The 21,832-nt window shown below is 52.3% G+C and overlaps 2 protein-coding genes across 4 annotated transcripts; one reads left to right on the top strand and one right to left on the bottom strand.

Moving 5' to 3' along the window:
* The first annotated feature begins 479 nt into the window (after positions 1-479).
* Positions 480-6,246, top strand: LOC147222485 (matrix remodeling-associated protein 8-like). Its single transcript, XM_086168683.1, has 12 exons — positions 480-803; positions 1,147-1,173; positions 1,255-1,560; positions 2,143-2,244; positions 2,336-2,469; positions 2,535-2,714; positions 2,796-2,937; positions 4,877-5,038; positions 5,113-5,137; positions 5,218-5,315; positions 5,416-5,487; positions 5,737-6,246. Exons 1-12 carry the CDS (start codon positions 548-550, stop codon positions 5,757-5,759), a joined length of 1,527 nt encoding a protein of 508 aa, XP_086024809.1. The 5' UTR covers positions 480-547; the 3' UTR covers positions 5,760-6,246.
* A 163-nt stretch (positions 6,247-6,409) lies between these two features.
* On the bottom strand, positions 6,410-20,863 carry per3 (period circadian clock 3). 3 transcript variants are annotated; one of them, XM_086167928.1, is made up of 22 exons: positions 20,726-20,863; positions 16,334-16,737; positions 14,851-15,011; positions 14,600-14,718; positions 14,114-14,312; positions 13,499-13,550; positions 12,977-13,125; positions 12,749-12,827; positions 12,553-12,659; positions 12,251-12,407; positions 12,060-12,168; positions 11,689-11,817; positions 11,478-11,586; positions 11,270-11,381; positions 11,046-11,185; positions 10,800-10,958; positions 10,353-10,592; positions 9,408-10,258; positions 9,124-9,316; positions 8,828-9,014; positions 8,560-8,710; positions 6,410-8,490 (listed from the first exon to the last, which is right to left on the bottom strand). In XM_086167928.1, exons 2-22 carry the CDS (start codon positions 16,609-16,611, stop codon positions 8,368-8,370), a joined length of 3,804 nt encoding a protein of 1,267 aa, XP_086024054.1. In that variant the 5' UTR covers positions 16,612-16,737; positions 20,726-20,863; the 3' UTR covers positions 6,410-8,367. The 3 variants fall into 3 exon arrangements, with proteins under 3 accessions (XP_086024054.1, XP_086024053.1, XP_086024051.1); XM_086167927.1 differs by having other exon boundaries at positions 14,851-15,008; positions 20,726-20,861; XM_086167925.1 differs by having other exon boundaries at positions 11,270-11,586; positions 20,726-20,861.
* Between the last annotated feature and the right edge of the window lie 969 nt (positions 20,864-21,832).

The following is a 21,832-nucleotide window of genomic DNA, read 5'->3' as shown; positions in this document are numbered from 1 at the left end:
CGCCACCGGGGGGCGCCAGAGAGCCGGAGCGGCGAGGCCTCCCTCCCTCCCTCTGCAGGCCCTCGCCGCCGTGCACTGCAGATTAAAAACACATGTGCAGGTGCGTTTTATTCCTAATTGCTGAAAATCTACCAAAAATGTGGACTTGCGCCGCCCCGCCAGCCGTTCGCAATTATTTGAGCACCGTTTGGTTTGTTTTTTATTCAGGACAGAAGTGTTTCTCCCTGCGTGTTTTTAAAAGACACATCCATGTAATACGCAGGTCGAAAAAGTGTCTAAACAAAACGCGTCGCAATTGATGCCAGGCCTGTGAAAATACAGATGGTCCAGAATTCGACGTCAGCTCCAAATATCAGAAAAACAGAGAGAGAAAAAGGGAAATGACGGCGGCCGTCTGGAATCTGTCTTAGGAAGGAATTCAAAGCATTGGAAAAAGGAAAGACTTAAAAGAGAAAAGCGACTTTGATTCCAATGGAATATAACGTGAACCTCAGAGTGAAGAACGGTAACGTCTGCCTGGTGCGGCAACAATGGAGGCTGGAGAGCGATGGAGGGAGGGGATGTGCGGGCGGCGGTGTCGGGTTTCCTTCCCCGGGTGGGAACAGCTGAGTTCGGCCCTGTTTTGGTTCTGTGCAGAGTCTCGGCCGCCGCAGACTCACATGGAAGAACGGGACCCGGTTCCTTATCGGCGGCGCCGTTAGCCTTCCGGAAGACCTCCGAACCCGCGCGGGTTCTGCAGAGAAACGACAACATGAAGCAGAACGGTGAGGACGGCGTTCTCCGGGTTCTGCTTTGGATCCACGGTAAGTTTTGCCTGCTTTATACTTGATACAAACACACACAGTCAGCCGCTCTCCTGCACATGTCGTCTTAGCGAGGAGAGCCATCGGGACTTGGGATACTGTAAGAGGACCAAAGAGGGTTTGCTTCCCCCTTTGGGCTCGCGGTAATCCAGCTGCATTCCTGGACTCGCTCCTCAAGGATTTTCTTCCCCTCCGTTCTCTACTCAGTACCCTCTCGCCCCGTTTCACTCGTCGCATCCCATCGGGTTTTTTTCCTCGAGTAGAAGCCGCAACGGTGAAATCGGGTCTTCGGCCGCTGTCGATTAAACCCTGCACTTGTGCTTCCCCTGTTCCTGCGCTGCAGTCCCGCTGGCCTGCCTCCTCGCCGCAGGTGCGTCCCCGTTCCCCGGCCGTGTGTTTGCGCTTCGTGTCGCCGACGGCGTGTAACGCGTCCTCGCTCTCCGTCCCGCAGCGGCGGCCCAGGGCGACAGCAGCAGCAGCGTGGTGGTCGCGGGCTACAACGTCAGCGCCCGTGCCGGCTCCAAGGTGGTGCTGCAGTGTGTCAGCGGCCGCATGGTGTGGACCAGAGACAGGCTGAGGGACAGGCAGAGGGTGGTCCACTGGGACCTGTACCGCGCCCACCCGGACTACGGCATGGAGAGGGTGGTGGACATGTTCTCCGCAGGAGACCAGAGGATCTACAACTCCTACAACCTGAACAGGGTCAGCCTCAGTCCCAAGGCCTTCGGGGAAGGGAACTTCTCCCTGATCATCAAAGGTCACGCACTCTTCTTTCCGACGATGTTTTCTTTCAGTGATACTGTGATTCATCTTGTGGCTCTTTCAGGACCTCCTTCCTTAGAACGCGGTGTTATTGAGAAGGTATTTCGTGCAGATCATTCAACCCTTGCATGAAGGAGGACCGAAGCCGATTCATTTTCGGAGGCGCGGCTTAAATCTCATATGTTCGTGTGGGTCGATGCGCGTCGGCGCTCTTGAAGACCCGACTAGAAGGCCGCCTTCACTTTGCTTCTCTGTCCGTCAGCCGTCTGTCGGGGCTTCCAGAGCCGGACGAACATCTCGCCCGCCCGCGGTCTTCTTCCAGACCGGTCAGCAAACTGAATCCGCCAAAAATAATCAATCTGGATAAAAGTCTTGAGTTTCTGGATAAGCCAGAAATAAAAGGACTAAAAAATACAACATGCTTCAGCGCTAAAACTCTGCAGAATCCCAACCCTTCTATCTTCTGTGGAGGCCGTGAATGGAAGAAGGTCTTCAAACACCTGTCGGGCGCGGAGATGAAGGAAAGACTCGCCTCATCTTCACGTTCGGTGCTCCTGTGGTCTCTGCGTCTCCACAGATGTGACCATGAACGACCGGGGCCTGTACTCCTGCAACCTGCACCACCTCTACTGCCACCTGTACGAGACCATCCGCGTCCAGCTCAACGTCACCAAGTCCCGTGGGTGCCCCGCCTCAGGACCACACACACACACACACACACACACACACTTGAAGCACAGACAGACGGAGGCTGGGTTCTCCTCCCTCAGGCCGTAAGGAGCAGCGTTTCTGGGACGGCCAGAAGGCGGTGTACGTGGTGCTGCTGGGGAGCACGGTGGTGCTGCCGTGCATCAACCGGAGGAACGTGTGGACGGACTGGAGCCAGGAGGAGGAGGACCAGCAGGTACCTGCCGTGTCACCTTCAGGGCCGCCGTCGGCAAGAACTAAAGCGCAACCGGTGGTTTCCAGGTGGTCCACTGGGACCGGCAGTCCCCCGGGATCCGCCACGACCGCGCCGACCGGCTGGTGGACATGTACGCCTCCGGGGAGCAGCGCAGCTACGGGCCGCTCTTCATCCAGAAGAAGATGAACATCAGCAACCAGGCCTTCTCCCTGGGAGACTTCTCACTCACTATATTTGACTTGCAGGTGTGTGTGTGTGTGTGTGTGTGTGTGAGTGTGTGTGCGGTTTTCGTCGCTGCCATGCTCTCATCGGTGTGTGTGCTCCAGCCCTCAGACCAGGGGATGTACTCCTGCCACCTCCACCACCACTACTGCGGTTTGCATGAGAGGAGGGAGTTCCAGGTCAGCGTGGAGCAGCGGCCGACCCCGACCTTCACGCCGCCCCGGGCGCCGCCCGGCGACGGCGGAGGTAACGCACGACATGTTTGCCGGAGGTCGGCGGAGGTCGCTGTCAGCGCCGATGGGATGTTTGATGGCGGAGTAGAGTGAAGACAAAAAAACCTCCACATGTTTTTCCGGCGTGCTGCTTTGGGAAGGAGCTCCCGCCGCTGAGTCGCTGCGGCGGCACGAATCCCCCCGGCCACCGCCGGGAAACTCAACTTCTCTCTTTTTTCTTTCCTTGCACAGTCAGCTTGTTGGAGGCCAAAAACCCTGAAACCACACACACACACAAACATGCCCTCTTAACCTCACACTCAGAGCCACTCAGCTCTCCTACAATCCAGCCTCACTGTTTTATCATTATGGAGCAGCTCTGCACATGTGTGTGTGTGTGTGTGTGTGTGTGTCTGGAGGGAGGGGGGGGGGCGCCTCTGTTTTTGTCTTCAGCGCTCTCTCCCGGGGCCTCATACATCAACCTCTCCGGCTTCTCCTCACCGTTTCCTCTGCTCCACACTTCTCTGTACTCTGAACAACCTAAAAAGGAAAAAGTGAGTGCAGGACGGCGGCCGTGACGGGAGGGTGGGCACCGCCGGCGTGCCCGGGAGCGCGCCGGCGGCCCGATCTACGGAAAATTAGCCCCTTTTTGGTTGAACGTGTCTATTTTCAAGTCGAGCGCCGAGAGAGCGGAGCCAATAATGGCAGATGCAGCCATGTGGTGAAATCATTGAGAGAAATTTGGAGATGAGAAATGCCTGTGGCTGAGTGTGTGTGTGTGTGTGTGTGTGTGTGTGTGTGGGAGAGAGAGAGGGGGAGAGGGAGAGGATCTCATTTCAGTGGAATCTGTCGGATAGAGCCCTTGACTCAGACCCTTCTCTGCCCACACAGTTAATCCCCTCCCTGGGAGCTTTGCTGCTCAGAAACCGGACGTGGATCTGAACCCCCTTCTCCCCGTGAACCTCCTCCTCCTCCCCCAGGGGGTCTCAGGCCTCCTGCCGCCCCCGACCCAAAGAAACCCGTCCTGGTATCTGCTCCCGCTCTGCCCTCTCCGTCTGCCGCCCCGTTGATTTTGGCCCCCGCCTCACATTCCAGGAGGCTCCAGAGCCGGGATCTGAGGCCGGAGGAGGATAGTGGAGATGCAGAAGAGGGAGATGTAGGTCACCCCCTCCCCCCCATCCTCCCTACGAAAATGTGAATTAGTGGGAACCGAGGACCCAGAGCCTTGTGCCGGGCCTCAGACTGGCCGGGCGCCGGGAGACCCGCCGCTTCCACGGAGGGAGCGGCTGAGATGTCCGCCGAGGGTCACGCCATCTTTCTTCTGCGAGGCCTTTCTGGCGTTCTCGCCGGCCCCTTCCTGCCCCTTCCTGCCCCCTCCTGCCCCTTCCTGCCCCCTCCTGCCCCCTCCTGCCCCTTCCTGCCCCTGCCTGCCCCCTCCTGCCCCCTCCTGTCCCTGGCTCCCTTCCCTGTTCCATCTGCGCTCTCTCCTGTGTTTCACTGCCAAGAAAAGTAAATATTAGCGCGACTGTCTGGATCGTGTTTCGGCCCAGATCTGTAGATTCCGCAGCTGCTCCGCATCCTCAGCTTTTTTTTTTTTTTACCAAACCAGGTTTTCCCCTCCGTCTGGGCTTCTTCACACTCAGCAGAACCGCTTGATGCACTTTTTTCATATCAAACTTTGCCGTCGCCTCGGACGGTGGGGGGACGGGACCAGGATTCTACCGGGTTTTGTGCGAAGGAGCAAATGAGCCGCCGGCCAAACGTCCTCTCCAAAGGGGTCCAATCCTTACCACCAGACCAGATCGCTGCATCTCGGCCTCCGGCCTTCCTGTCCTGCTCCGCTCTAATTGAATGTTTCACGTGGAGGTCGAGAAGGAGGGAGGAAATGAAACGCTCCTTAGAGGAGACGAGGACGGCAGAGGGCGAGGACGGGTTTGAGAAGAAAGTGACGGCGGCTGTCCTGCTCCTCACAGACGCCTCAAAAGTGGCCGGGTCGCCGCGGATCATCAGCGTGGTCCTGCCCGACCAGAGACACTCCTTTCTCCTGCCGCTGGGCTTCGTGCTGACGTCCTTCCTCCTCCTGGCCTTCATCGTCCTCCTCATCATCCTCGTCACCCGCAGACGCAGGAGCAAAGGTCCGAGCCGAGTCCGTCCGAACCACACTGATTTCCCCCCGTCCTCGTCTGACTGGCTTCTCTTTCTGTTGCAGAGTTCTACCCCCAGGTGTCCATTAGGTGAGTGGACGAGACACACACACACACACACACGTATCCTCTTACGCAGATGGTGCGGTGTGTGTACCTCAACCCGGCAGGTCCAGCAGGAGCCAGAGCGACTTGGATGAGTTTGAGATGGACGTGGCAGAGGCGAGGCCGTCCACGTCCACCAGGGAGCAGGAGGACCGGAGGCTGGGTGGGTGAAGTGCACACACACACACACACACACACACACACACACACACACACACACACACACACACAGGCATGTCACACCTCTCTGCTTTGTCATTTAGACTACAAGAACAACCTGCTGAGGGAGAAGGTCCATATAAACACACCGACCAAAGTCATTGATCTTGACAAAGGTAACGAACCCGTGCACGCATGCAAACACACACACACACACACACACACACACACACACACAGGCCACAGTGTGTCAATTTCAAGCAGAATCTAAAGCCAAATGCTTGTAGAAGGTCCCAGAAGCTGTCTAGGAGGACTTTGAAGATGAGGACATCATTTAGAGAAATGAGATGCCAGTTTTTCAGACGTGTGTACAAACCTTGTTGACGTCAGGTGTGTTTCCTCCCTCTGTCTTGTGCTTCTTGCAGAAATGCAGAAGTTCTCCAAGTGAGAAGAAGCGAAGTGAAACGTGGTCCCTGGCTGGTCCAGAGGCCGGACGCGCCCGCACTGCCCTCGGCTCCGGCACGCACGCAGAAAACCTTCACGTGTCCCACTTGGACCTGACAGAACTGATTCCGCTTCCTGTCTTTGTATTAGCCGCACCATCGTAGACAGACCGACCGCAGCGCCCCGGTGGCCGTCGGACGCGGCGCTGCGTGTCGGACCGAGTCCACAGAGGTGCGACGGAGTGGATTCCATGTATCCGTTGATAGTTATCCCTCGGACGCCGCGGTCCGTCCCCGCTCCCGCTCTCCGTCTGCGCCTCGGCTCGGCCGCCCGGTCCGAAGCGCAGCGGCGAGGCTCTCCTGCTCTCCACGCTTCCAGCGCCTGTAAGCTCAGTGACGAGATGAAGGCCAGTCCGTCATGGCGTCTCTTCACGATGCCGGACTCTACTTCTGATTCGTATTTTTAAACAATAAAATTCAATGCTTGATGCACTTTTTTTTCTCGCCTTTTGAATTGAAACCGAGCGGGACTCGGGTCAGAAAGGAGGTCCCGCGATGTCGCTTCTGCTTCGGCTCCAAAACTACAGCTTTTCTGACTTCGGTTTCAGAGTTTTGCTTTGCGGAGCGAACGGCAGCTGAGTGTGCAGAGACCGGCTTGGATCATAGTTCATTTATTCAGTCCTTTGAGTCACAAACAAACAGTCCCTGAATTCAAGACAAATGGCTTTTTATACAATTTTGTGAAATTTTGTTTACATTTTTCCTATAAAATACGCGGTACTGTAATATACTTCCGATCTAAAAACGGTAGAAAACCCTGCTCGGACCGTCGGCGGTGGACGGCCGTCTCCGGCGAGACGACTCTCCACCCGTTTGTCTGACATTTCATGGAGGAGGAAGCAAAGCAATGACATTCACAGAACTACACCGGGTCCAACGGCTCCACAACCTACTTTCTGTTCTGGATCGTCTCGCCCGCTGGAGGTGTCGGTCCCTCCTGCCGGGACGGTGGCTGACGGACGCCCGGGGGAATTTAGGGGCGCAGGGCGTTGGATTGACTGCATGGGATGTGTTGTGCTTTGGCGCCGACGTTTTCCAGAGGTGCGACGCAGCGGCGGCGTCCTCCCTTCAATGCACGAGGCCCGGCGGGTTCAAAACCCACTGATACTGACTTTAGATCCGACATACAGAATCTAGAGCGGCAGGACTGCACTGGAATGATGACCGCCGTGAGAGGAATACAGCAAATAAGTGCTCGCTGAGAGAATCCTTGTTGTTTCGCTAGCAGCTGCTTTCTTTCCGTTTGGAAACGACGGATCATTTGTCTGCGGCCAGCATGTAGTGATAAAATACCATCCCGTTGACGAATAGCGCCGCCCGGTGGCGGGTCATGAGAGCGGGACCATTTGAGTACATACATTCGCCCAGGAAACATACATCTGTCCTGCTGTCCAGACGGGTACCCACGGATACGTCTCGCCGGCGGGCCGGGCTTCCACCCGACGACCTCAGCCCGTCTCTCTTTGGGTTGGCGGCTGCGCCGGCTGAGGTGCTGCGTCTTTGTCGTCGGCTTTGGTGAAGTCTAGTACTTCTCTTTGACGTCAACTGACCGCAACAATGCAGTTACTATTGGACCTCAGACAGGACAGAATGCAGCTGCGGTGTGACACACACACACACACACACACACACACACACAGACACAGACACACACACACACATGTCCAGCAGGCGTCCCTGTGAGAAGAGGCCCCTATGTTTGTAGGCCCCAGAGGAGAGAAGAGGGAGAGAAACAGCCTGAAGGTGCTGGGAGAAGGAGATCTCCAGGTCCTGTGTGATGGTTGATGGTTGATGGCGAGCGTGTCGGAGAGCTGTGAGGTTGTGAGGCTGCGCTTCGCGTGACGGCTCCGGAGTCCGTCTGAATGCTGGTTGGTCAAACTGAGGTTCCTGTGTTTGGCAGAGGAAAGTCCACCTGCGGGATAAGAGATGACGCACGGTTCCATGTCAGAGATTAGAAACAAACACAGCAGAGCAGCGGAAGCGTCCTTTCTCTGTAGAGTCCCGCCCAAAACAAACAAACAACAAAAAACAAACAAAAAAAAAAACGATACGTTCTTCTGTCGGTCCGGGAGCTGCTGCGGTGAACACCCTGTACATCCTGCGCCGCCGCTGAGGGGGAGCCGGCCGGGCGTGCGTTCTGGTTCTGATCCCGACCGGCGCGGAGTTCACACGGCGAGGAGCGCCAGCGCGGGACTCTCCTCCGCCTCGGCTCCCGGCGGCGGGGCGGCGCAGGCGGTCTTAAATACAAGCTGGGCCCCGCGGGGCTCTATAAATACAAGCAGAGGTATAATATTCATGGTCCGATGAAGGCGGTCACGTTTTGCTGGCTGACAGTAAATGCCAGTTGGATCAAATGCCCATCTCTCTTGACTCCTGGGTGTCTCCGGGCCGGTCCGGCCTCAGATACCTCATAAAATCAAGTCAAGTAAAAGCAGAGACCCGCTCCTCCGGACGGGTCCGGAGAGGCTCTCGGCCGGGGGAGTTCTGGAGTTTGTGGCTGGGCTGGTCGACTGTAAGCTGAGTAGACGGTTGTTGCCGGGGGTTTCCGGCGGCTCAGGTGTCGGCCCCGGGTCCCGCGGAGTCCGGCTCGGGGCTCTCCAGAGGAGACGAGCTGTCGGGGTCGGGGGCCTGGGGGGAACGGGCCCGGCCCGCGCCGCCGCCGCAGCCAACGCAACCCTGAGGACAAAGGACCGCGTTAGCGCCGCTCGCGCCGCCAGGGGATGGCGTGCGCCGGCCGCGTCTCACCTTCGTGTCGATCTCCTGCGGGATGGTCTGCTGCTGGATCCACGGATGGACGTCGGCCAGCTCCTCTCTCTGCTCCTGGCTGAACCACGGCTGGAGGGGCTGCAGAACCCGCAGCTTCTCCCGGTCCTCTGCCAACACCTCGTTCTGGTCCCTGGAGGACACGCCGTACGTATGGCGGTGAAGAGGACCGCTGCCATTCGTCTGATAGACGTTTCCCCGGGAGACTTCGTCCGGTCTCAGCGACGGAAGGAGCCGGGTGTGTGTTTACCTGGTGTGGATCTGGTACGTCATCATGACCCGCTCCGAGGTGTGCTGGATCATGCTCCACAAGGAGCTCTCCGCCTGCGCGTCGAAGCTGCGCTGGTGCTCGGCCGGGGCTTCCTGGCTCTTGCGGGCCTTGCGGGACGTGTCGGAGGAATCGTTGCTTGCAAAGTATTTGCTGCTGTTGCTGCTGCCTGTAACCCAACGACGGTTCAGCTCGCCGGATTTCAACGTTTCACAGACGATACGGGACGTTCGGCTCGGTTCGGTTCGTGAAGGGAGTGGAAACGTGGGGCTTCTTACCGGTGTGTGAGGTAGAGGTTCCGTTGGAGCCGGAGCCAGATCCGGATCCCAGCGAGCCCCCGGACTCCCCCGACCCGGAGCCCGAGGCGTTGGACCCGGTCCCGGACCTGGCGTCCTCCTGCAGCAGCAGGTCGAGCAGCTCGCTGGACGTGGACTGGGCATCGTGGTTCCCGGAATCACTCGGAGCGTCGCCCTGATGAAGCGGCACGAGAGCCATTTATCAAGACGCCTCGGCCAGGCGGGGCCGCAAGGTTAAGATGGCCGCCGGGAAGCGGCGGACTCACCGCGTTGGCGCGCTGCTCGTGCAGGCTCTCGGCGCGGTTATGTCCGGCGCCGCCCTGCCCTTCGCTGGGTTTGGGCAGCTCCTCCTGCAGCAGGTTGAGCTGAAGCGGAGAGCTGGAGCGGGAGCTGGAGAATAAGGCCCGGGGTCCGGCCGCCTCCTCCTCCTCCCCCACAGAAGAGCTGGGCTTCGGCGAGCAGAGCAGAGGGCCGGGGGACGGCTGGCCCAGAGGGACCGGCTGCGTTTGATACTGGGGCTGCAGGAAAGGGCCGGCCATGGCGAGGGGCGCCTGGGGCAGCACGGAGGGGTCGGACGGCGGGAACACGGCCGGGTAGCCCGCGGTGAAAGTGGGTATGTTGGGAAGAATGACGGCCATGACGGGTCCCACGTACGGGTTGATGCTCTGGCCCGGAACCAGGGGCTGGATGTTGTGGTAGGTGGGGACGCTCTGCAGATTCTGGAAGGGCTCCATCTGGATCGGCTGCGCCCCCGGAAGGTTCTGAGCCGGCTGCATTATGTTGAAGTTGTAGCCGTACTGGGTTTGGTCCGGAGGCTGCACCAGCACGGGGGGCGCTCCGGGCGGCTGCTGCGGTCTGGCTTGTTGTTCCGGGCCAGGCTGGGTGGCCACCATTGAGAAGAAGGGCGCCTGGAGCGGGGGCGCTTGGCTGTAGGGAGCCCCCATCTGGGGCTGGGAGGACTCCGAGGACGGCCAGGAGGAGTCGGGGACGCGGCGGGGAGGTCCGGCCGGAGAGGCGTAGCTGCTCAGGGAACCCTGGGGTTTGGAGCGCTTGTGTCTCGGCTTGGCTCTGCGAGACGGGTTCCACTCGCCGGCACTCAACGGGTGGAGGTAGTCGCCTGTGAGGAAACGGCTTTCGTGTGAACGGGGAAACGAGGCGCCTCCGGCGGGTCGACGGGCCGCCGTCCCCCGAGAACGGCAGCGACGACATACCTCTGTGGTGCGAGTGAGCCTTGGAGCTGTTGTCCAGCTGCAGGTAGAAACTGTACGGGCTCTGGAGGATGCGGTGGCGGAATCTGTCCACGTACTCCTGCTCCTCCTTCTGCGTGTGAGCTGAGAGAACCTCCTTGGTGAGTCCTACGAATCGAAGCTCCTCCGCGGCCGGACGGACGGGGGTCGGAGCCGCGTCCGCCGGCTCGCTGCCCATGGGCACGTCCTCCAGCGCGGTAGCCTCTGTGACAGGGAGCCCAAGGAAGGTTGAGTTAAATCGCTTTAACAGACGGCGCTTTCCTCGCCATTAATTCCCTCTTGACAAACTCCTGAGAGGAGTGAGCGGTTAAACGCCGCATACCGATCTGACTATCACTGTATATTCAAGAAGAGGAGCAATTGTTTTGTTTTGTGCGACCCGACCCACAGGTTGACGGTGATGGTACCTACCTGACTCAGGCTGAGGCACGTGAACGATGGTGCTGCTGTAAGAGCACTGGCTGGAGACCACGCTCATCGCCTTGGTGGACATGGTGATGTCCGTCAAAGGTGCTCCGACGACAGCGGCCGCAGCAGGGCCGACGGACACCTCCGTCTCCAACACCACCACTGAACAGAGGAGCGACCGCGCCGTTAGCGACTCAAGTTGAGTTTGCGATCCACCTACGGGGCGACGGAGAGCTCAGAGTTTTGTACCATCTGAGGGGGGCTGAGCGGGGTCAGGAGCTCCTGCAGGCTTATCATCTTCTGAGGTAGAGGATGAGGAGGAAGAGGTGGCCAGGGAATGACACTCGCTCTTCCGTTTAAGCGCCGGACCGGCGCAGCTCTCCAGATATCTGGAATACAGCCGTCGAAAGAGAAAGTTAGCTAAAAGCATCGGACGCAAGAGAGTCATTGAGAAGGCGTCCTTCGTCACACACCGAATGATGTTGTCCACACAGTTGATCTGCTGGTAGGAGGGAATGTGTGTCTGCTTCCTGCTTTCTTCATGATCTCGCACTTCTGGGTTAGATGCGGCAGGGGGTTTGAGTGCTGAGGGGATAAATTGTATGTTTTTGGTTGGTAAAAAAAAAAAAAAACTACAGCAACTTACTAGCATATATTTTGTGCTTAGCGCGGTTACATTACCTGCGGTCGGTTTACCAAGAAGAGTAATTTTGTGGCCAGAATCCAGCAGAGGCTGCTGGCCCCAACCCTTGGCTCTGTTCACGTCTGCACAGATCTGCTGCAGAGTCATCTGAAAAAGACAAGGCATCAGCACCGACAACCCCGAGAACGCGCGGCGCATCAAAAAAAAAATAGCGGCTTCATCACTGGGGATGACGTGGGGATGTCTCACCGGTTCCCGGTGCGAGTCCTCCCACAAGTTACCGTTACTGTCGCTGGAAGAAGCCACACTGATGTAATGCTCATGGGAGCCGTTACTGCCCAAACTGCCATAACCGCTGGAGCCATTGTTATGGACCGGCTGCAGAGGAAAATAACATAAATATAAGGTTGTGGAGAAAATGAGGAAGGCATTCTGTGGCCGTTCAGAGTGTGAATCTGTGCGTTACTCAGAAAACACCGCGGACAGGAGTTTCCTTCTTTCATGAAACAGCAAATCCCGCGCTAAAGCGGCTTTAAGCACCTGTTTTTTAACTGTTGTTAAATGAATATATTCAACGATAACCTGGTGATCAACACCTCTTTGGAGTTTTTCCAAGTCACCTGCAAAAACAGCTTGTAGATCTTGGCTTGTAAATCCTTTATTTCCTCATGGGTGACAGATAAATCTTCCTTAGTGCAAGCAGCGAACACATCCTCGTTCAGTGGACTCCTGGACACAGAAAGGACTTCTTGTCAAATATCCGACGCACATGGACGGGACAGAGAGCCGCGGCCGTCTTGTTTCTCCTTACGTTCTGACTTTGTGGCGGCCGATGATGAAGGCCACTTTGCGGCTCCAGGGGTTGATGAAGCTGGACCAGCTCGTGTCCAAGGTGACGTAGTCTCCGTTTTGACAGCGCAAACGCACGGGTGAGTGTTCGAACGGAGGCTGGCCCGCGTACTTCAACACTGGACACGGGATGAACATTGGTAAGGAGTTGACCGAAACACTGGCGGGTAAGTCAATGTGGTCAAAACTTGTAGAATTAAATTAGATCGGTTTATGAAGTTCACCTTTGATTCAGCTTCAGCTACAGTCCCTGTAAAGCCTCACCTTTTCGGTGCATAGACAACATGAGGGGCCGGTCTTCTGGGTGAATGGAAGTCAGCAGCGACGTACCGATCAGATCCTGAGGAAGGTATCCCAGCAGTGGCACGGCCCTGGGGGGCGGGAGGGGGTCACCGTCTTATGAGCTTAATCGAATCGGGATAAATGTTTTTAACTCTGCAATGGTTGAGGTGGCACTGACCGGTCGTCCACCTCCAGGAACACACAGCCGGGCGAATGTGTGGTGGTGAAGATGCGCTTGTCCATGGGGATCCGAGGCGCTGTGTGAGGGAACACAGCGTCAGACACTCAGTTCATTTCATAACCGCCTCGCACGGGTACGAGTAAGTAAAAGAAACACAGCAAAAATGATTTTTATTCAAACTGAGCAACAGCCAGCGTGGTATCCCACGTCAGGGAATGTCTTTACCTTCATATCCAGAAATGATGCGTTCAGCGAGTGCCAGGCAGCAGGGCTCCTCCTCCTCCCCGCTGCCGCCCGCACCCTGGACCTTCAGCAGGTAGGGCGTGATCCGAAAGGGGTTGTAGCGCATCTCGCCCTCGCGGTCCTTCCCGCCCCTGAAACCCATAAGACGCTTTTTTAATTTCCAGGCCGTGAAAAGGAAAGGAACGTCAACGTTATAAAACTTCAATCGGAATCACGAAAGGCAAACGTACCTGTTGTATGTTCAATTGACAAAACATGTCTGTTCATTTAAAATAAGGATTTAATCAATGTGCCACGTGTTTCCCAGAAGTGGAAACATATCCATATAAATTCATATGTTCTCATTACAGAATAGATGTGGTGACGTTCATCCAGACCATGATGGTAAGCGAATTCACATGTTCATATGAAAAAGCCCACATTCCGAGAAGAAATGTTACTGAGAAAAGTGCCTATTTCCTGGAAACACTGAGAGGAATGTTGCCTAACAAAGTTAATGCTGACCTGATTCTGCAGAAGAACGATTTGACCTGGGCAGAGTCGAACAGAACCCCCGCTGTAAAAAAGAAGAGAACATTGTCCGTCATCTTAAACATTATAACCCACAAACACAGTCCAGGATGCAAATGATTTTACAGTTCAGTCTTTTTCTTTGAAGAAACCACAGCGTGATGGTTCTGCTCTTCAACCCTGTCAGAACCGTATCTCTGTGCTTCTTTGGATAATTAATGATAGCGGGTGTCACGACACATCCGCCGATAACAGGCCGTGTTGAGTCGCAGCCCTTTTGTTTTCTAGTTTCCTGGTAAGTGATGCCTCACAGGTCATCGGCGTTTACATTAATCATACCACTGTTGTATTCTTCCCTTAGATTTAATTCCAACCGAGCATTTCTAATCACACAATAGCAGTAACTTTTTGGATTGTCATTGTCATATATTTAAGGTGGAGATTTCAGTATCTGCATAAATGCTGAACTCTAAGACGAACCCCCAAACAACAAATCGATACATAAGAACTCCATGAAAACATGACCGTCCGAAGCCTCCGCATGCTGATGTTGGCTAAAACGAATGAAAAAAATACGATGGTTGTATACATGGAGAATACTGTCCACACCTGTGTGTGAGTTGCTCCACGGCGGCAGGTGTGGCTGCGCCGTGTGAGAGTAGAAGACGTTCACATCCTGGTGGAACAGCAGCTCCACAAACTTGGCCGACTCCAGGAACTTCCTCTTGCAGCAAAGGATGCTGGACGCCTGCTCCGACGAGTACAGCACGCGGCCGCTCGACAGGGAGAACACCACCACGAAGGAGTCCTTCACACACACACACAGACACACACACACACGTGGGGAGACACAAGCACACAGGCGAGCCAAGTCACAGACACACACAAGAGAAGTAAACACACGTACTCACACACACATGCCCACGCGTGAGTTAAAAATGCTTGTTTACGTGCATGTATGGATGCAAGTGCCCTAACGCCGCGTGGCTTCTCGGAGGCGCTCCGCAAGTGTGATGGCGGCCTCACATCTGCACCCAGATACTTAGTCAGTATGAAGAACAATTTCTTGGCGGGCGCGTGGGGTTGGATTTATACCGTGTTTTTGAGGGTGTGTTCGGACGTGACTCTCTCCAGCTCTTCCAGGGTGCAGACGGTGGCGTCCCGCCTCTCCTCCTGACCGTTCCGCATCAGCAGCTTGTAGTACTCGCTGTTGGCTACACACATCCAGACAAACACCAGTGGATCAGGATATTTAGGGGGAGCTGCTGTAACTGACACCGTTGTCGCTGCTTGAATCTCTTCGCAGAGCGTGTGTGTGTGTGTGTGTGTGCGTGCATGTGTGTTACCTTGCACTTGCTTGACACAATTGAGTGCGTAATGTAAGGCCTCCACAGTGCTGGCTTTGCTGCGGCTGCGTTTGTCCGATGGAAGCCTCTTCTTCATCTCCGCCACGGTGATCATCAGCTCTCTGTGGGTCTGCCCTTTGCCGCCATGAGCATTCAGGCTGCTGTGCAAACGGACGGAGATCACACACACACATTGACGGTTTGAATTTTGTAGGGACCACGCGAGTGTATTTGTTTGCTTGCTTTAACACGATTTCATATGAAATCTTCTTTGTGCAGGTTATTCTAGAAAACAAACAAAATGAATCTGAATTGCAAAGAAAGCGCCAGCTAATGAATAATTGGCCTGTGTGAAAAAGCCAGGACAGATTTACATTGAATGTTACTCACTACACGGATCTCTCATTTTCCTTTGTTTTTTATTGTTAATATTATGCAACCGTTCTTTTGTGAAGGATGTGTTGATGCTGTGATTTTTTCTGAAAACTCAGGTACAAACACACCGCTGGCTGCAGAAGCCAAACCAAAGCCCTGATCGGCGCTGTGAGAATACGAGCTCCAAATCCAGTCTCTGGGTTTTTATACCTCAGCTAACCAGTTGAGGTGAAATATGCATCCACGTCTGGACAAAATCCCCACATTATTCCATGTATGACCTAAGGCCAGACAGGGGTTTTGCTAATTATTGTGTTTATTGAGTGTTTAACCCACCTTTGATATAAAATATAAAATATATAAAATAAGGACATTTCATGGTTTTATCATATGAGACATTTGTATGAAGTGGTGGGAAAGGGCCAGAGATATAGCTCTGATGCTTCGGATGGAGGGGAGGCTTTATGAGGGTCTTCCAGTCATCTCAATGTAGAATTTCCCTCCATTAATCCAAGCAGACGTCACAGAGGGATTCATGGACGGCCAGTGAGGTGCAGTCTGGAGCCACTGAGACTATTACACAGGCACACCGCTGAGGCACGGACTGGAAATTAAAAGGGCTGCCGCTCTGGCAAAAAACAAACTTGCGTTTTGGGTTTTGTAGTTTCCAGTTAAACCTCAGCGCATGAACAGTGTCAGCTCCGTCACCACGCGATGTTAAAAGAAACACTAAACTTTATTCCAGTCTGTTCTCGTGGTCATGCCGATGAATATCATGTACTTGTGAAAATATTTGCTGAGACTTCAAGCTGCCTGCTATAAACATCTATTATAAATTACAAGTGAGACACTTCGGCTTTGACCCGTGGCTGAGCAGGGTAAACGGTGAATCCAAATGAGGAGCGAATCTGGTTAAAATCGCTCGCTTCCCTTGTTTTCCCTCCGCCGTCGTGCACAGTGGGACGACCTCTGCTGATATTTATGACCCACACTACAAACTTTTCAGACTTTTTCAACCCGGATACCATTTTCAGATGAGCCCGGTAACTCCGGTTGATGCTCTGTGGTACGAGGTGAGCTCTCATCAGGGCTTTGGAGGGAGCTTTACCTCTTGGTGGAGGCTGAGGTAGAGCCTGTGGCGCTACCGGGGCTGTGATTGGCCGAGGAGGAGAGGTCATGGGATCCGCTCGTCATCTCCTCGTCTTCCTGACCCGCTTCTCCGCCTGAAGCGCCGCTCTCCTCGCCGAGGAGGCGCTCCGACCGCGCCCTTCCGTCCCGCTGTCCCGACGCGTTCCTCTCCCCTGGACCTTCTCCTGAGGCCGATGCAGGCTCCTCCCCATCTGGTCCGCTGTCACCGCCGGGCATCTCTTCACTTTGGTCACACATCAGTGCTAATTTGTCCAGTTACGGTGCTTAGCAGGGGCCTTCGAATGTCCGGCACTGGTTGCCATGTGGTAAGTAGTCCTCGCTCAACCAGTAACAACTGCTGGATGTGAGAGTCTTGCATTCGAGCTACAAAGCAGATGCAAACAGAAGAAAGGGAAGAAATGCTATCAGACAACAGTGGGACGGCAAAAGCAATGGTTTTGCTTCGGAGGGAAGCAAAACCATTATGACATTATGTCGGGAGGCAATCAGAAATCCATCGTGCTACTTTTTGTACCCATACAAAAAGACAGAGATTCGGCATTTTACTCATTCTGAACACACACGCGCGCGCTCGCACGCACACACCTGAAAGGAGAAACCATACAACTGACCTCCGTTTTGAAAGACAATAGATGTCAAGTAGTTTCATTCTTACTGAACACCATCTCATAACATGTAAATAAACACTGACTGACTTACAGCTTCTCTTCTCATTCACTCTCATCACACAGATCGATGGAGAAATAAACGTAAGATGTTGAAGAACCGGGAGCTGCATGACATCAGTGTGCAGAACCTGCTGGCTCCCATTCAACAGTTATTGTTCTCAAACTGGTATTTGGCTGAGTGCAACGAGTGTTTCATTTGTATCCGTACCATCCATCATTGCTGAGAAGACCGGGACAAAAAACAACATTTTTTTTCCCCATCGCCCACAACACGTGGCTGCAAGCATATCAGAAAATATGCACGTGTTTAATATTTGGGGTTTAAAAACAGAATAAATAAAAACAAACTGAATACAGGCAGATGTGGAGGGATATTCAGAAGCCAAAATCTATCGGGAAGCACAAGCTGGAGCCTGTGTAAATTTCCTGCATGCTTGTTGCTGCAGGCTTACGTAACAGGACACCATCATTTTTGAGTATACAAGCATTGTGCAACTGTTCTGGATGTTTGCAGTCAACGGTGTGGGGTAAAAGCACTGAAACCAACTGGATTACACCCTACACTTACACACGGGTATGACTAATGATGACAGGGTCAAACTAAATGTTTACATTGTGATCAGAATTTCTTTTCAATTTTGTACACGTGACAAAGTATACGCAACTTTTTGACTTGCACAAGACACGTTTGATAGCAATTAATATACATGGTTTGTGCAATTTGAAAGGGCTGTGCGTGAATTTGGAGATATTGTTTGTTTTCGTGGAACAATTTTGTTCCTTTAACTACATTGTTTTAGAGCAATCTTATTTCGATAGTGAGAAAGTACGAACGTCCCGTTTAGCAGGTGTGTGCAGGACTGATACTAAGATAGAAATGGAAACACAGCTGCAAAATACAAGTATTTTGTCAGTGGAGAAACCGTGGGGCCGAATATGACCGGACAATGACGATCCTACACTGTCCAGTAATCACACTGAGTTCTGAAACTCTGCTGACTACATCTGCCAGTGTTTGGGGGAGCAGAGAGCACTTGAGTTAACATGGAAGGGATCTTAAATGAACTCTTTGATGGACCGATCGGTTGATTACGACTGCTAGCTTGTCAGTTGAATTTCATATCAGTTAAATGAATTTGTTTGGGCAGCTATGCGAGTGCTCCGGCCCATCTGCTGGCCAGCGTTTGTTGATGTTGTGGTGACGTTGAGGAAAGCGATGCTAATCTTTAACAGGTGCTTGCCTGATTTATTGTTAATGCTGCACTTTCCAAAATGATCTTATAAGGTTTCACGGCAAATGGAAAAATCAACGGTTACGTCGAGTCACGGTACAATCTTTTGGATCTCAAAGGGGACATGAGTTAACTGTCATGACGGGACTACATGAGACTGCTATGCGGATACTCTTACTTCCCCTAGCGTGCCTACAGAGTTACTATCAGGCCTGGTGTCCCTGCCAAACAACATCTGTGTTACGTGTGCCCACAACTTGTGAACAACTTCTTCCCACAGATGGAATTCAGAGCCTTTTTTGTCGTGCCACTTAACGAGAACTTAGCGAGAATAGTGACAACACGGAGGTGCACCGTCCAGCTGACCCGAGGGAAACATTACACTGGGGGACTGATGTATTCACATGATGAAGATTCAACTCCAAACATCAGTATTTCTGGAAGCAAATCATTGACTTTGTACCAACACTGGAGCGGCTGCCCGTTCAGGGATAAGATGTTCCGATACCATTTTTACTTCCTGGTGCCAAACCTGAATCTGATCTGTTCTTAAATCACGTGTCTGATTATTGCGCATGCTAATCCTACCCCAATGTGTTTTTGATTAACTCATCGGAAAAACAAAAACTAAAAATCAATACTTGCAGTATGTTTATTGATACTGTACGGTAGGAGGTTGGATCAGTATAAGCCAAGTGCCTGCCCTAGTGGCGGCACCGTGCCACCTCCTTTTATGATTTTCTTGATTTTTTGAAGTGACCAATCAAATAATATTGGAGCGATGTAGATTTGTGTGCTCACTCACTGATTTTACAGTTCACGTCAAAATGCCAAGCCCTATTGTTTTCCCATGTAATCTTAATGATCTATTGGGAACATTTAACGAATGTCATAGTGCATTGTTAAGCAGTCTCCAAAAGGGAAATGGGAAAATACAATAGTAAAATATCAATATATCCCATTCAATACAGAAAAAAACCCTGAAATAACCAAAAACTCTCATCTGAGTACACACTTTGAATCAGCTTATTAATGCTGAAGAGACATTCCGATGTGACACTCACGATATACTTGATTCCCAGCTTTTAGTCATGATAACAGTGTTGCACAATGAGGAAGGAAATTTGCATGTAAAACTTCAGAACATGCACTCATGTAAACATCCCCGCAAACACTCAGGTGCCTACATCCAGTTTTAGTGCATTTACATGAGGGTGATACATATCTGTGCATGTCATCATATCAATCACCCTATTTTGAGCAGAACTCACAGAGCCACAGTTGGATTTAACCTGTTGAGTGACACTTGAATCCAAAACCATTGACACTTAACACCTGTAGTTAGAGAAGCTATAAGCGTCTTAAGGCTAACATAGCTGGAATTAGAATTACTGTATTTTTGCCACTTGCAAATGATTAACATGTAATGTAAAGGTCTACCTATATTTTGTCAAAACATCGAAGGCAATATTTACACACAAGCAGACAAACACACACACATCAATAGAAATAGGGTTATAGAGATAATGCTGTTTTCTCACTGTTGACAACATGTTAAATATTTATGCGACAGAGTCATCACCCCCAGGAGTGGTGAACTGGGTTAGTAGAAACGCTAAGACTAAGGCTATCCCTGCATTAATGAAACATTGCCACTGTCTCTTATTTTAAAGAGACTCGTGTGTTAGCAGTGTGGAAAAGGGGTCATCTTCAGATGAGGACCACCCACCACCTTCTCCTGCTCTCCACGCTGCTGACCCTGATTTGCTGTCTGAACGCCCCCTCCTCACATGAACTCAACGACCCCAACAACAACCCCGGTCACATCTCAGAAGATCCTGCTCACACTTCATCGGTAACCTAAAGGCACGACTGTGACAGATCTGTGTGTGTATGTGTGTGTGTGTGTGTGTGTCTAGCGTCACGACGACAACGCTACGGTCAAACTTTGAGGCACTTCATGAAATGGGTCTTATATAATAATACGCCAACCAATGGCAAATCAGAACTCAGGGAAGGTCGTTAATCCAGGAGCGGATTTCCAAAGAAGCGATGTAAATATTAAATATTTGAAGGTATCACTGGCATACAGTAACAACAACAAAAATACTATGACTATTATTAATCGTGACATCATGAACACTTCGAATGCTAACTATTATTGTGGTAGCTCGACTTGGTTAGCCGAACGCCACTCCAGCCTCAGTCTCCTGACTTGGGCGACAGACATGTTATTTACCTTGAGATACAGACTGCTGTAAACATAAAGTGTCCCGCTAAAACCGAGCATCACCAAGAAAGCACAGACAAAACAGAAAGAGTCCACAAAATGTGTTTACATTTACCGTTCACTCTCGCTGCTCTGGGCGAGGTGGTTAGCTACTCAAGCTAGCTAGCTAGCTTAAACGTTCACGATATAACTTAACGTCGGACAACTGATGAAATATTTACCTTCAAGACTCCATATGTGTTCAACGTCCAGGAATCTCAATCATCTAAAAGGGTCGTTGGACCGCAGTAAAAACGTGTTTACTTAAACAATGTCCTGGTCACGTACCTATACCGCCAACGACTCAGTAGCGCTTGACACATTTGTGCAACGTGAGGCCGGTACAGGACAACCACGCCCCTTCACGATGATTCGACAATCGGAATTTGTATCTGGCCTTTGATTGGTCGCAGGACACGGAATGGGCGTGTCTACATGTGGCAATGTGTCCAAGGCTGGCTGTCGGTTCACGTGGACCTCCATGTTACACAACACAGGGACAACAAGCTCCGTGTTCACCGCGCAGCCGCAGTAGCGTTCGCTGACAGAGGAACCGAGATGTTCCTCATCTCCACCCTGCTGTCCACAGCAGGGAAAACTCAGGCCTGCAGTAAAAAGATGCATTTTTTTTTAGAAAAATCTGTCGCTTATTTAAAAGATATCAAGAAAGAATCACAGTAGGATTCAGTCGAAATTGGATTCCTTCTTCCGTATTTTCTTTAACATGGGGCAAACGGGTGTATTAAAAACGTCATTGCATGCACAAACTTGTGTTCATGTGTGAATCTCATGCCGTGACTAAACACCCCTCACTTGCATGTGTCCTCAAAATATACTTATGATTGAACGTTGCCTTTATTTTCCGGCCTCTTCACTTTGTATTCGTTTTTCAAAAACATTATCGCGGATACTTGTGATTTTAGCTGACGTGCATGTTTTTGTCAGCTGTTCTCAGAAAAACTCTCAAAATGACTTCTGTTCATTCAAGAGACATCTGACGTTAGTCGTTAAATGCCTTTCAATCTTTATTCGGGAAGCAGGATGTGCGTTGTTATCACCTGGGAGCGCATATACATAAACACAATGATCAGACATAGATATGTTCCACAAAATATCTATTACTGCAGTAGTATTACCAGTCGGTCGGATTAGCTGACCCTTATAAACACCGGGCTCAATGTCACACGTCGAACTGAATTTCCAATGAACAAATATGAATGCATCTGTTCGGTACGGTCTTCTGAATGCACCATGAAACTGCAAGTGGCAATTCTCCCATCTCTTAAAGC

Source organism: Fistularia commersonii, chromosome 21, assembly GCF_037954325.1.
Source record: "Fistularia commersonii isolate RoL2024-O1a breed Wild chromosome 21, RoL_Fcom_v1.0, whole genome shotgun sequence".
Lineage (NCBI taxonomy): Eukaryota > Metazoa > Chordata > Actinopteri > Syngnathiformes > Fistulariidae > Fistularia > Fistularia commersonii.
This window is presented reverse-complemented; position numbering and strand designations above follow the sequence as displayed.